The sequence below is a fragment of the Medicago sativa genome, chromosome 5 (assembly GCF_051527215.1).
Source record: "Medicago sativa cultivar Bolivia chromosome 5, Bolivia_mono, whole genome shotgun sequence".
In the NCBI taxonomy this organism is placed as follows: Eukaryota; Viridiplantae; Streptophyta; class Magnoliopsida; order Fabales; family Fabaceae; genus Medicago; species Medicago sativa.
In genome coordinates, this window is record NC_140753.1 from 17706095 (window position 1) to 17718417 (window position 12323).

At 39.7% G+C, this 12323-nt stretch overlaps 1 protein-coding gene across 1 annotated transcript in view; it reads right to left on the reverse strand.

The window, feature by feature from the left end:
• The window catches only part of LOC146920664 (uncharacterized), a 56783-nt gene that overhangs the window by 17969 nt on the left and 26491 nt on the right, over positions 1–12323 (reverse strand). The window contains exon 9 of the mRNA XM_085711186.1: positions 8481–8490. Within this exon, the coding sequence (XP_085567312.1) occupies positions 8481–8490 (10 nt within the window). The remainder of the gene's footprint in view (positions 1–8480; positions 8491–12323) is intronic.

The following is a 12323-nucleotide window of genomic DNA, read 5'->3' on the forward strand; positions in this document are numbered from 1 at the left end:
AATACTTATCTTGTTTTTGATGCAAAACAACTTCATCACTTATGTTATATCACTCTTGACAAGTTTGTAAACCTTTGATAATTACTTTTAATCAAGATTTTAATGCTTTCGGATGCTTAATCAGGCTGGACACGGTCGATTAAGTTATCCGATCGACTTTGTTATCGTTTAAGGAATTTGGACACGAATGTTTAAACGATAACCTAGAAATAACGATGTCACTTTGGACACGAAGGATATTGTAGAAATGATTGTAATAATATTGGTTATAAAGCTAGAGTCTGTTAATCGATCGAGAGATTGCTGCTGTTATGCTTGCTCGTTATCTTATACCGCAAGCGAAATAGTTCGATCCCCTCTCGTTTTTACTTTAGTGTCAAATATGGATATAGTGTTGCAAACAAACAAATTATATCCAAACCCTTAATGTGAACGATTGTGTAAATGCTTATGATTAAACGTAACTCCCTGTGGAAACGATCCTATATATACTCACGTGTACATAGTTATATGACGTGTAGGAAAAATCTTACATCAAAATGGCGCCGTTGCCGGGGAGTAACGGAAATTTTTATCATAAGTATTGAAACAATTTTGTCATGTTAAGTCAATTTTGCACAAAATTCTTTCATGCATATACTTATACACTTATGTCATTCATTATTTTTTATGCTAACCACCTGGTATAGTCTTGGTGAACTTTGTTTATGCGAGGTACCGTTGATAAAGGAGACCTACAATTTGATCCAGAAATTGAGAAAACTGCTAGGTTACTTAGAAAGCAAGCAAAGGAAGCTAGGAGATTAGCCAGGCTGGCTCAGCCGGAATCTTTACTTTTTATTCCTTCTCCGTCAGGTTCGGTGCATACTATTTCACTTGGTGATTCTTCACATTCTTCACCACATTCATCTCCGAAGAGTGAAGAAGAAGTAGTCATGGCTCAGGAAAATGATAATGAGAATGCTTTACCTATGTGGATTAGTCCGAGGAGGCTAGCTAATCTTGGCAATCGTCATGCCAAGTCAATTGAGCTGAAGTCGGGGTTGATTAACTTGATTACTCATAACCAGTTTACCGGTATGGATCATGAGGATCCATATAAGCATTTAACCAACTTTTATGTTACCGCCGGTACACTTGGTATGAAAGAAGATGAGGAAGAAGGTGTGTTTGTGCAATTGTTCCCTCATTCTTTGATCGGGAAGGCTAAGGAGTGGTATCTTGATCAACCAACTTCTTTGATGGAAAATTGGGGTGAGTTAGAGAAAGCATTTCAAGAACGGTTCTTTCCGGAGGATAGGCATCTTGAGGCTAAAACTTCAATTACAACTTTTGCTCAAGGCCAAAGTGAGACTCTTTGTGAAGCTTGGGAGCGCTATAAATCATTGCTAAGGAATTGTCCAAAGCATGGATTTGATAGCCAAATGCAACTATATCTTTTTCGTCAAGGGCTTCAAGATATGTCCAAGACGATGCTAGATGCAAGTGCTGGAGGTTCTATTGCTATGAAAAACCCAGCTGATGCTGTCAAAATCATCAACCAAATGGCGCTCAACACAAGAAAATCTTCTCACAATCGGAATCCTAATCAAAGGAAAGCCGGTATTCTTGAACTTGAGGCAAATGATGCGGTCTTAGCTCAAAATAAGCTTCTCACTCAACAAGTAGAAGCTATGCAAAAGGAGATGAAAGCTTTGCCTAAACAAATTCTTGAATCTCTCAAGCAAGAAGGAGGAACCGCTCAAGTCTATACTTGTGGACTATGTACGGGGGATCATCCAACCGGCTATTGTCCCGAACCCGGTTCATTTGAAGAGGAAGAGGTCAACTATGTGGGAAACCAACAAAGGCCTAACCAACCACATCAAGCCGGAACCTCACAACAATCCCAAAATCCGGGTACTTCCAATTCTCAAGGAAGGTATCCGGCCAATCAAAACTACCAAAGACCTTGGAGAACACCGTACAACAATAACTATCAATATCCACCATCAAACTACTACCAACAACCTTACAACAATCAATACCAAAATCCACCACCAAATAACCCCCAACAACCAAATAATTCCCAAAGCACCGAGGAGGTCTTGAAACAATTCATGCAAGTGTCCATGGCTAACCAGAAAAACACCGACGCGTCCATCAAAGGCCTTGAAACGCAAGTTGGTCAGTTAGCTCAACAAATGGCTCAAGGTCCTCCGCAAGGTGGAGCTTTCACCGCTAACACTCAACCAAATCCTAAGGAGCACCACAAGGCATAGTAGTTAAAAGCTATAGCTACAAGGAGTGGGAGAGTAGTAGGTATAGGGGTAGGTGATGATATTGTTGTTAAAGAGAAGGATGATGAAGTTGTCATTGAGGAGGACAAAAAGTTGTTTGAGGAGGATAGTGTAGAGATAGAGGAGGAAGTGTATATAAAGAATAAAGATGTTTTAGTTGAAAAAGAAAAAAATCAAAAAAGAGATCTAGTAGAACAAGAAGAGATGGAGAGGAAGATGATAGATGTGGGGAAAGATAAAGGGAAGAAACAAGTAGTTGAGAAGCAAGTGGTGGCTCAACGCTTACCATACCCGCATGCTCCATCGAAGAAAGACAAAGAGCGGCAATACACAAGGTTTCTTGAACTCTTCAAGAAGTTACAAATTGATATACCATTCTCGGAAGCCTTGGAGCAAATGCCGGTCTATGCGAAGTTCATGAAAGATATCCTTTCCAAGAAAAGAAGAATCAACGATGAAGAGACGATCCAAATCGATGCCAATTGTAGTGCTATTATTCAAAGAACGTTGCCTAAGAAAGAGCAAGATCCGGGAAGAGTCACTCTACCGGTAGCTATTGGCACAACACGTGTAGGTAAAGCACTACTTGATCTTGGATCAAGCATCAATCTCATGCCTTTGTCCGTTGCCAAAAGAGTTGGTGACCTTTGTATAAAGCGGACTAGGATGATGTTGCAATTGGCCGACAAATCCTTTGCAAAACCACTAGGTATGGCCGAAGATGTTCTTGTAAAAGTGGACAAATTTATTTTTCCGGCTGATTTTGTGGTTATGGATGTCGAAGAAGATGAGGATGTGCCTATCTTAATGGGAAGGAATTTCATGCAAACGGCTCGGATGATGATTGATCTTGATGATAATATCATGAAGGTCAAGGTAAATGATGAAGAGGTTACCTTCAACATCCGAGAAGCTTTGAAGTACTCGAAAGACAAGGGTGCATGTTTCAAAATGGATGCTACCGAAGAAGTCATCTTGACTACTCGGAAGCAAGTGCACAATAGAACACCCCTTGAGAGTGCTTTGGTGGACGCACTCAATGCTATTGATGAAGACGAAGCAAGTGCCATTGAAGAGTGTTTAAAGGAGCTAGATTCCTTGAAGGAGGTTCTTCCTAATCAAGCCATACTTGAAGATTTGAAAGAAGAATCCAAGGAAGAAGCCAAAGTTGATGACACCAAGGTAGAATTAAAAATTTTACCATCTAATTTGAAGTATGTTTTTCTTGAGAAAGATGGTACAAAACCGGTGATCATTAGTAGCTCCTTGTCCATCAATGATGAAACCAAGTTGGTAGAGGTTCTCAAGGCCAACAAGGAAGCGATAGGGTGGAAGTTATCCGACTTGAAAGGGATAAGTCCATCTTATTGTATGCACAAGATCATGATGGAAGAAAACTTTAAGCCGGTAGCACAACCGCAACGCCGCTTGAATCCAAACATGAAAGAGGTGGTGCGAAAGGAAGTAGTGAAGTTACTTGAAGCCGGCATGATCTATCCTATCTCGGATAGTGCTTGGGTAAGCCCGGTTCAAGTAGTTCCCAAGAAAGGAGGAATGACGGTGATCACTAATGATAAAAATGAGTTGATCCCAACTAGAACCGTCACCGGATGGAGGATGTGTATAGATTATAGAAGACTCAATCAAGCAACAAGGAAGGATCACTTCCCCTTGCCCTTCATGGATCAAATGCTTGAAAGACTCTCCGGTCAGTCCTTTTATTGCTTCTTAGATGGTTACTCCGGTTACAATCAAATCGCCATGAATCCAGATGATCACGAGAAGACGGCTTTCACTTGCCCCTTTGGTATTTTTGCTTATCGAAGAATGCCATTTGGCTTGTGTAATGCACCCGCAACTTTTCAACGGTGTGTTCAAGCAATCTTCTCCAAACTTATTGGAAAATGCATGGAGGTGTTCATGGATGATTTCTCAGTTTTCGGTTCGTCATTTGATACGTGTTTGAATAGCTTGGATACCGTGCTGAAGCGGTGTATTGAAACTAGCTTGGTGCTCAATTGGGAGAAATGTCACTTCATGGTTACCGAGGGCATTGTCCTTGGTCATAAGATTTCTGCTAAGGGTATCGAGGTAGACCAAGCAAAGGTCGATGTCATAGGAAAGCTTCCTCCACCGGTAAATGTCAAAGGTGTGCGGAGTTTTCTTGGTCATGCCGGGTTCTACCGGAGGTTCATCAAAGACTTCTCAAAGATTGCAAAGCCTATGAGCAACTTGCTCAACAAAGATAAGTCTTTTGTTTTTGATAATGAATGTCTTGATGCATTTGAATCTTTAAAAGAAAAGTTGACCACCGCACCAATAATCATTGCTCCTAATTGGGATTTAAATTTTGAATTAATGTGTGATGCAAGTGATTATGCTGTTGGTGCGGTCTTGGGTCAACGTAAGGACAAAATTTTCCATGCCATTCACTATGCAAGTAAGGTTTTAAATGAGGCACAAATCAATTATGCCACAACTGAAAAAGAGTTACTTGCAATAGTATATGCAATGGAGAAATTTCGTTCTTACTTTGTCGGTTCCAAAATTGTTGTTTATACTGACCATGCAGCTATCAAGTATCTCCTTACTAAGTCCGACTCAAAGCCTAGACTCATCCGGTGGATGTTGTTGCTTCAAGAGTTTGACTTAGAGATCAAGGATAAGAAAGGCACGGAGAATCTTGTAGCTGATCACCTTTCAAGGTTGACAAACAATGAGGTAACCAAGAATGAACCGGAGGTTCGTGAAGAATTTCCAGATGAACGGTTGCTAGCTATCAATGTGAGACCGTGGTTTGCCGACTTGGTGAACTACAAAGCAACCGGGTTCATTCCGGAAGATTTTGAATGGCAACAACGCAAGAAGTTCCTTCATGATGCTAACCACTATGTGTGGGATGAGCCTTACTTGTTCAAAATTGGAGCGGACAATCTCTTGCGTAGGTGTGTGGATGATGAAGAGGCAAAGAAGATCCTATGGCAATGTCATAATTCGCCCTATGGAGGTCACTTCAACGGGGAGAGAACCGCCACAAAGGTACTTCAATCCGGGTTCTATTGGCCAACTCTATTCAAAGATGCCAACTTACATTGCAAGCATTGTGATGAATGCCAAAGAACCGGATCAATGTCAAAAAGAAATGAGATGCCTCTACAACTCATCCTTGAAGTGGAAGTGTTCGATTGTTGGGGTATAGATTTTGTTGGCCCTTTCCCTTCATCATATTCAAATGAGTACATCTTGGTCGCTGTTGATTATGTGTCAAAGTGGGTGGAAGCCGTAGCATCGCCTAAAGCCGATAGCAAGACGGTGGTGAAGTTCCTAAAGAAGAATATTTTCACCCGGTTTGGTACACCAAGAGTTCTCATTAGTGATGGAGGGTCACACTTTTGCAACACACAACTTGCCAAGGCCCTAGATCATTATGGAGTCAAGCACAAAGTAGCATCACCGTATCATCCGCAAACGAATGGACAAGCCGAAGTTTCCAACCGGGAGGTCAAACGAATACTTGAGAAGACGGTCTCTACATCTCGGAAGGATTGGTCGGCTAAACTTGATGAAGCTTTGTGGGCATATAGGACTGCATACAAGTCTCCTATAGGCCTCACTCCTTTCCAAATGGTTTATGGCAAATCTTGTCACTTACCGGTCGAGCTCGAACATAAAGCCTTTTGGGCATTGAAGTTCCTAAACTTCGATCAAGAGAAAGCCGGTGAAAGAAGAAAAGTTCAAATGCATGAGCTTGAAGAATTGAGAAATCAAGCTTATGAATCTTCAAAGCTCTACAAAGAAAGGACCAAGAAGTATCATGACAAGAAGATCACTCTGAGACAATTCATGCCGGGACAAATGGTATTACTTTTCAATTCAAGACTGAGGTTGTTTTCGGGCAAATTGAAGTCTAAGTGGTCCGGACCTTTCATGGTTAAAGAGGTCAAACCGTACGGAGCTGTTGAACTTGAGGACCCAGTCACCAAAGCCAACTGGACTGTTAATGGGCAAAGGCTTAAGCCCTACTTCGGTGGTGAAATTGATCGGTGTTTGACGACGATTTCACTAATCGAGCCATGATCTCTTCAAAATGCGTCAAGCTAAGGACGTAAAACAAGCTCTTGCTGGGAGGCACACCCAGTTTTGTAAGTATTTTTATGGTTATTGCATATAGTAGTAGTACATATACATTAACAGCAGAAATGAAAGACTTTGAAAAACTGATCCTGAAGCCTCACGCCAATAGCGAAATTTGCGCTATTAGCGTGAGAGCTCCAGAGAGCCACGCTATTGGCGTGAGTTTGGCGTGGGAGAAAAAAAATTTTGTGGGCCCAGGGGATTAACTCCCCATAACTTCCCACAACCCCTCTTTTTCCCCTTTTACGGTTTCATTTGTCCATTATCTCATAACCACACATCAAAACTTCTCTCCCATTCCCTAACCCTAGAAATCAAACCCACTTTTCATTTTGGTTCAAGCATCCATTTTTGCATCATTTCTTCTTGCATTTGTGTTGCTTCTCTCTGCATTAACAAGGTTTGATCTTCTCTTCCTATCTTTGTTCTTAAATTTGAAAAAAAAAAACCATGCTTTTGACATGATTAGAGATGGTTAGGTTAGGGTTAGAGTTTTGATTTGTGAATAGAGACTGTTCTTCATTGATAACAGTTGGAAAAGGAACAATAATCACAACCCACATGCAACAAACATTCATCTTTTGATTTTGACCCATTTTGTAAATTTGAAAAATAAGGGTTTTGAATGATTTGTGTGCCAATGTTGTGATTCTGATTCCTTTTCATGATTCTATTGTGTTTTAGAGACATAGGATGAAACCTAGGGTTGAAATATGCTGGATTGTGCTGAGAAATTGCAGGAACAAAGATTTTGAAAATTTGAAAATTGCAGGTACGAAGAGCTACGCTAATAGCGAAAATTACGCTAATAGCGCAACTTTTCCAGAAAAATTTCGCTATTAGCGTGGCAGGCGCTAATAGCGTAGATCTTCTTACTTGCCCAGATTTTCAAAATTTTTGATATTTTTAAATGACCAATTGTAGTTTGTGCTAATATTTTCTATGCAATATGTTGGTGTTTCCTGGTTTTGTTGCAGATGGCACCGAAAAATGTTGAAAAAACTACCGGGACTAAACGTCCTAGAGGCAAAGGTGCCTCTTCCTCTGCTGCACCTGCAATCCCAAACCGTTTCCCCACCCCTGCCCACTCTGCCAGGTTTAAGAAGATGGCACAGTACAAAACCTGGCACGAGAAAACCTTTGACATTCAACCGGGTGGCGAACACTCTGACATGCTCCACATTTTTACCGGTCGCAAATGGACCAAACTCCTGGTGCCCGCAACTGAGATTAACACCGACCTAATCAGGGAGTTCTATTGTAATGCTGTCCCTGATGCCTCACCCGCAGCCCTTGCTGAGACTTTCTCTTGGACTTCTTATGTCCGAGGAAAGCAAATCCCTTTTGATAGGGATGCAATCAATGATTTCCTTGGAAATGCCTTAAACCTTGAGCCATCTGAGGACCCCACAATGCCCACCTTGTGTACCTATGCTAAGAGAAACGCTCAAGGAAATTGGAAATATCAGCAAATTGAGCGTGATATAATGAACAAGGGTAGGCTCTTTGTCAAAAATGACAAGGGAGAGATTAGGCATGCACTTACCAAGGAGATGACCGCTACTGCCCGCTTAGTTTTCCAATTCCTTGTCCACAATGCCCTACCTAGAGCCCATACTTCCGATGCTCCAAAAGCCGTTCTACCACTCATCTGGTGCATTATGAAAGGAGTGCCTGTTGATATTGCTCGCATCATTGCTAATGAGATGAAGGCTGTGGCTTTGAAAGTTGCCACTGGTGCTAAGAAGGTGGCACTGTTCTACCCGGGTTTGATTATGGGATTGCTGAAGGCCAATGGAGTGGCCATTACTGGACCTTATGATGAGGATATTGAGGGGGCCATTACTGACTCTCATATTCGCACTTGGGAGAAATCAGAGCTGAGGGCAGCCCAATACCATTTCTCTGATGATGAAGGTGGCCCATCTGAGGGTGCTGGTTCTTTTGACTTTTCAGGTTTGCAGACCTTTATGCTGGAGCAGCAGATGCATAACCAGTACGTGAGGGACCAGAATAGCTTCTTGATGGACCAGAATGAAGCAATTTGGAGGAGTAACATGGGCATACACCAGGACTTCTACAATGCTCACATGCATCCGGGAAATGCTGAGTACCCGGTGATGACTCCTGAGCAGTACCAGGCTTATGTTCATTGGCCTGAGGGCAGGCCAACTCCTTATGTGGGGGTGGCTGATGCTGTTGATGATGAGGCGACACCTGATGATGCTGGAGTCGTGGGTGATGATGATGATGTGTACCAGGATCTTGATATGGATGATGCTGGAGAGGATGATCAGTGATCTGTTGGATTTTTAGTGATGTTTTTCTTTTTGCTTTATAACTCTATGTTTTTATTTCATGTTGGAACATCTGTTTATTTTGGTTGTATTTTGTACTCTTCAAGCACTGTGGTTTTTAGTGCTTGATTTGTTACTTTGTTACTTTTTATATGGTTTAATAACTTAGTTTTTTTGGTTTAATAACTTATGCTTTGGATGAAATTTTTGTTTACATCTTGCTTGTGTCTCTCAAAAGAAAATTGCTCATGAACAATAAATCTTAAAGTGCTCCATGGAGCCATGTTTGAGCAAAAGCAGGTGAGTGATAATGATATTACTTGTGATAAAGCGTAAGGCCAAGGTATTGGTTTTCTTTTATTCTAGGTTTTTAATAAGAATTTGAAACTTGTACTTTGCACAAAATATATATCATTTAATTCTTTTCATAGACATAAATATTTTTGAACCACTTAGTACTTAACATAAATGTGAGGTAGCTTCAATCTGTTGTATATATGCTGGAGACCAATAATCACTGTCTAACTTGTTTTAGTTATGTTAAATCTGATAATTATTTTGAATTGTTTGAAAGCATGGAAAGGATCAAGGCACTTTTTGAATTGAGAGTAACCTACTTGACCACATAAAGCCTACCTGTGAGAAGAGCGAGTATCTGATACCCCAATCCGAGCCTAATGAATCAAGTCCTCAAACATGAACTGTCAATATTCATAAGCACAATGCTTGTTGAATTTGCCTGAAATTTTTCAAAAATCCAGTTCATGGTTGAATCTTATAGGACTTTGATATTTTTACTTTGTTGAACCCTTAACCTTTTTGTACTTTGTCCCTTGCCTTAGGATAGGGGAACATTCAATTAGAGTTTTTGTTGTATTCAAGTTGGGGAGAAAAAGGAGGCATTATATGTTAAGTTCTGGTGAAGTTGTAAAATAACCTGACAACATTGAATCAAAGGAAAAAAAATTGTACATTTGAAAAAGAAAAGAAAAGAAAAGAAAAAGAAAGTGAAAAATCAAAAATAAAATAAGTTGTCAAGGTTATAAGTTTGATTGTTAATCACCAAAGGTTTTAATTCTTGGTAGGGAAGTATATGGATTTCAAGTTGTGATACAAAAAAAAAAAAAATGTTCCTCTTTGATAGGCTTTCTGATCAATTGCCCCACATATGACATTTCTTTTGTAGCCCGGCCAAGTTATAACCCTTGCAAGACCTTTTGATCCATGCTTTTATGCTTTTTGAGACGATATTTGGATGGACACCTAACTTAAATAGGATGTTAGCATGATTGTTGGATGTGTGTTCATTACCTCATTCATTGTTATCATTATATTGCATTTACTTTCTTAGAAGTGTGTTAGGTGTGGTTCATAGATAGTTATGTTTACGTCTTGAAGTTTATGATGTATAGTTTGTGCTTAGGACATTTGTCGCATTCTTAGTTTGAACCTAGAGTAGCGGAGGACTTCATGCTTGTCCACGCGATCATTTTTGAATCACCATTTGTTTATTTTTGTTTTGAATTGTTTGACACCATGTTGAAAACCTTGTCCAAAGCCTTGTTAGTTTTCTTTTCAATTGATTTGTTTGAGGACAAACAAAAAGCCAAGTTGGGGAGAGTTTGATAAGTGTTTAAAAGTGATATATTTCGCATAGGAGTTTAGTCGTTTTAGTGACTTGTTTTGCAAGATTCTCTATGGAAAACTCCAAATATTGTGTTAATATGTCATTTATGCTTTTGAGCCTTAGTCTACCCTTTTTGTGCAGGAAATTACAAGCAAGGAGCAAGAAATGTCAAAGTTCAAGAAGCTACGCCATTAGCGTATCCTACGCTATTGGCGTGATGAAGAAATGCCCAATGCCAGAGGGATACGCCATTAGCGCACCTGGGGCGTGGATCTGGAGTACTCTTGAAGAGCTACGCTATTAGCGTATTTCACGCTATTAGCGTACAATGTCCAGAGAGCTACGCTATATGCGTACCTGGAGCGTGGAAGCAGAAGCTGGGTTTGAAGAGCTACGCTATTAGCGTATTTCACGCTATTAGCGTAAATGCTCCAGAGAGCCACGCTATTAGCGTGGCTGGAGCGTAGCAGCAGGGCAAGAACAACGTGGCAGGCTCCCATTGGCCAGATTATAGGCCGCCTTACCACGCTATTAGCGTGAGTTGCGCTATTAGCGCAGGTGCAAAAACACAGGCCATTTAAATAGCATTTTTACCTCTCTTTTAGGTATTCACTATTCCATTGAAAACATTTTACACATTTCTAGAGAGAGGTTAGAGCTATTTCAAAGAGAGAAACACAAAGCAAGAGATTAAGGAGTAGATTCAACCCTAGATTCATTGAGACATCAAGGATCTTGGCATGGAATCTTCATCTTTCCTTCATTCCTTGCATTAGTTTACATGTCTATATGTAACTAACCTTCTTTGTAGTATTGAGGTAACAATCAAGCTATTATGTAATCTTTTGATCTTTTAATATATATGGTTCTAGCTATATGATTCAATATTGTTGTTATTCTTGCTTTTAATGCTTTCAAAGAGATTCAAGATGATTTGGACACAAACTCTTGAATCTAGAACTAGAATAACAATCTATCTTATGTTATATCACTCTTGACAAGTTTGTAAACCTTTGATAATTACTTTTAATCAAGATTTTAATGCTTTCGGATGCTTAATCAGGCTGGACACGGTCGATTAAGTTATCCGATCGACTTTGTTATCGTTTAAGGAATTTGGACACGAATGTTTAAACGATAACCTAGAAATAACGATGTCACTTTGGACACGAAGGATATTGTAGAAATGATTGTAATAATATTGGTTATAAAGCTAGAGTCTGTTAATCGATCGAGAGATTGCTGCTGTTATGCTTGCTCGTTATCTTATACCGCAAGCGAAATAGTTCGATCCCCTCTCGTTTTTACTTTAGTGTCAAATATGGATATAGTGTTGCAAACAAACAAATTATATCCAAACCCTTAATGTGAACGATTGTGTAAATGCTTATGATTAAACGTAACTCCCTGTGGAAACGATCCTATATATACTCACGTGTACATAGTTATATGACGTGTAGGAAAAATCTTACATCAGTTCCCTAAGCCTAACATCTCTATTCAGAAGACTTACACCATCAAAGTGGTTGTGATGTTGTATACTGTTAATTATTGAGTAATGTAAACAACCATATATTTTTTTTGCATGCTGTCAATTATTTTGCAGAGGAAATTTCTAAAGAATGTGCCAACCTTGATGATGAAAACCTTGAAATTGTTTAGGATCATGGACATTGATTGTGGTTGGAGGTGAAGTAATGAGATGATGATGATGTTGTTGATAAGTTGTTGTTTCTTAAAACAAATTCTGCATTTTTTATGAACATTGATGAAAGTGATGTTGAAGATGATGAATAAGTAGAAGGAAGAAGATGAAGAAAGCAAAAAAAAAAAAAAAAGTCATTTACCCCCTATGACGTGGCATAAAATTCAGCCAATGTGGAGGTGCAACGTGTACATTTACTTGCAACATCATATGGTTTAACTGCCAAAACAAACGGAGGGGGGTAATTGACTAACGTTTAACAATTTTAGGGGGTTTTTTGA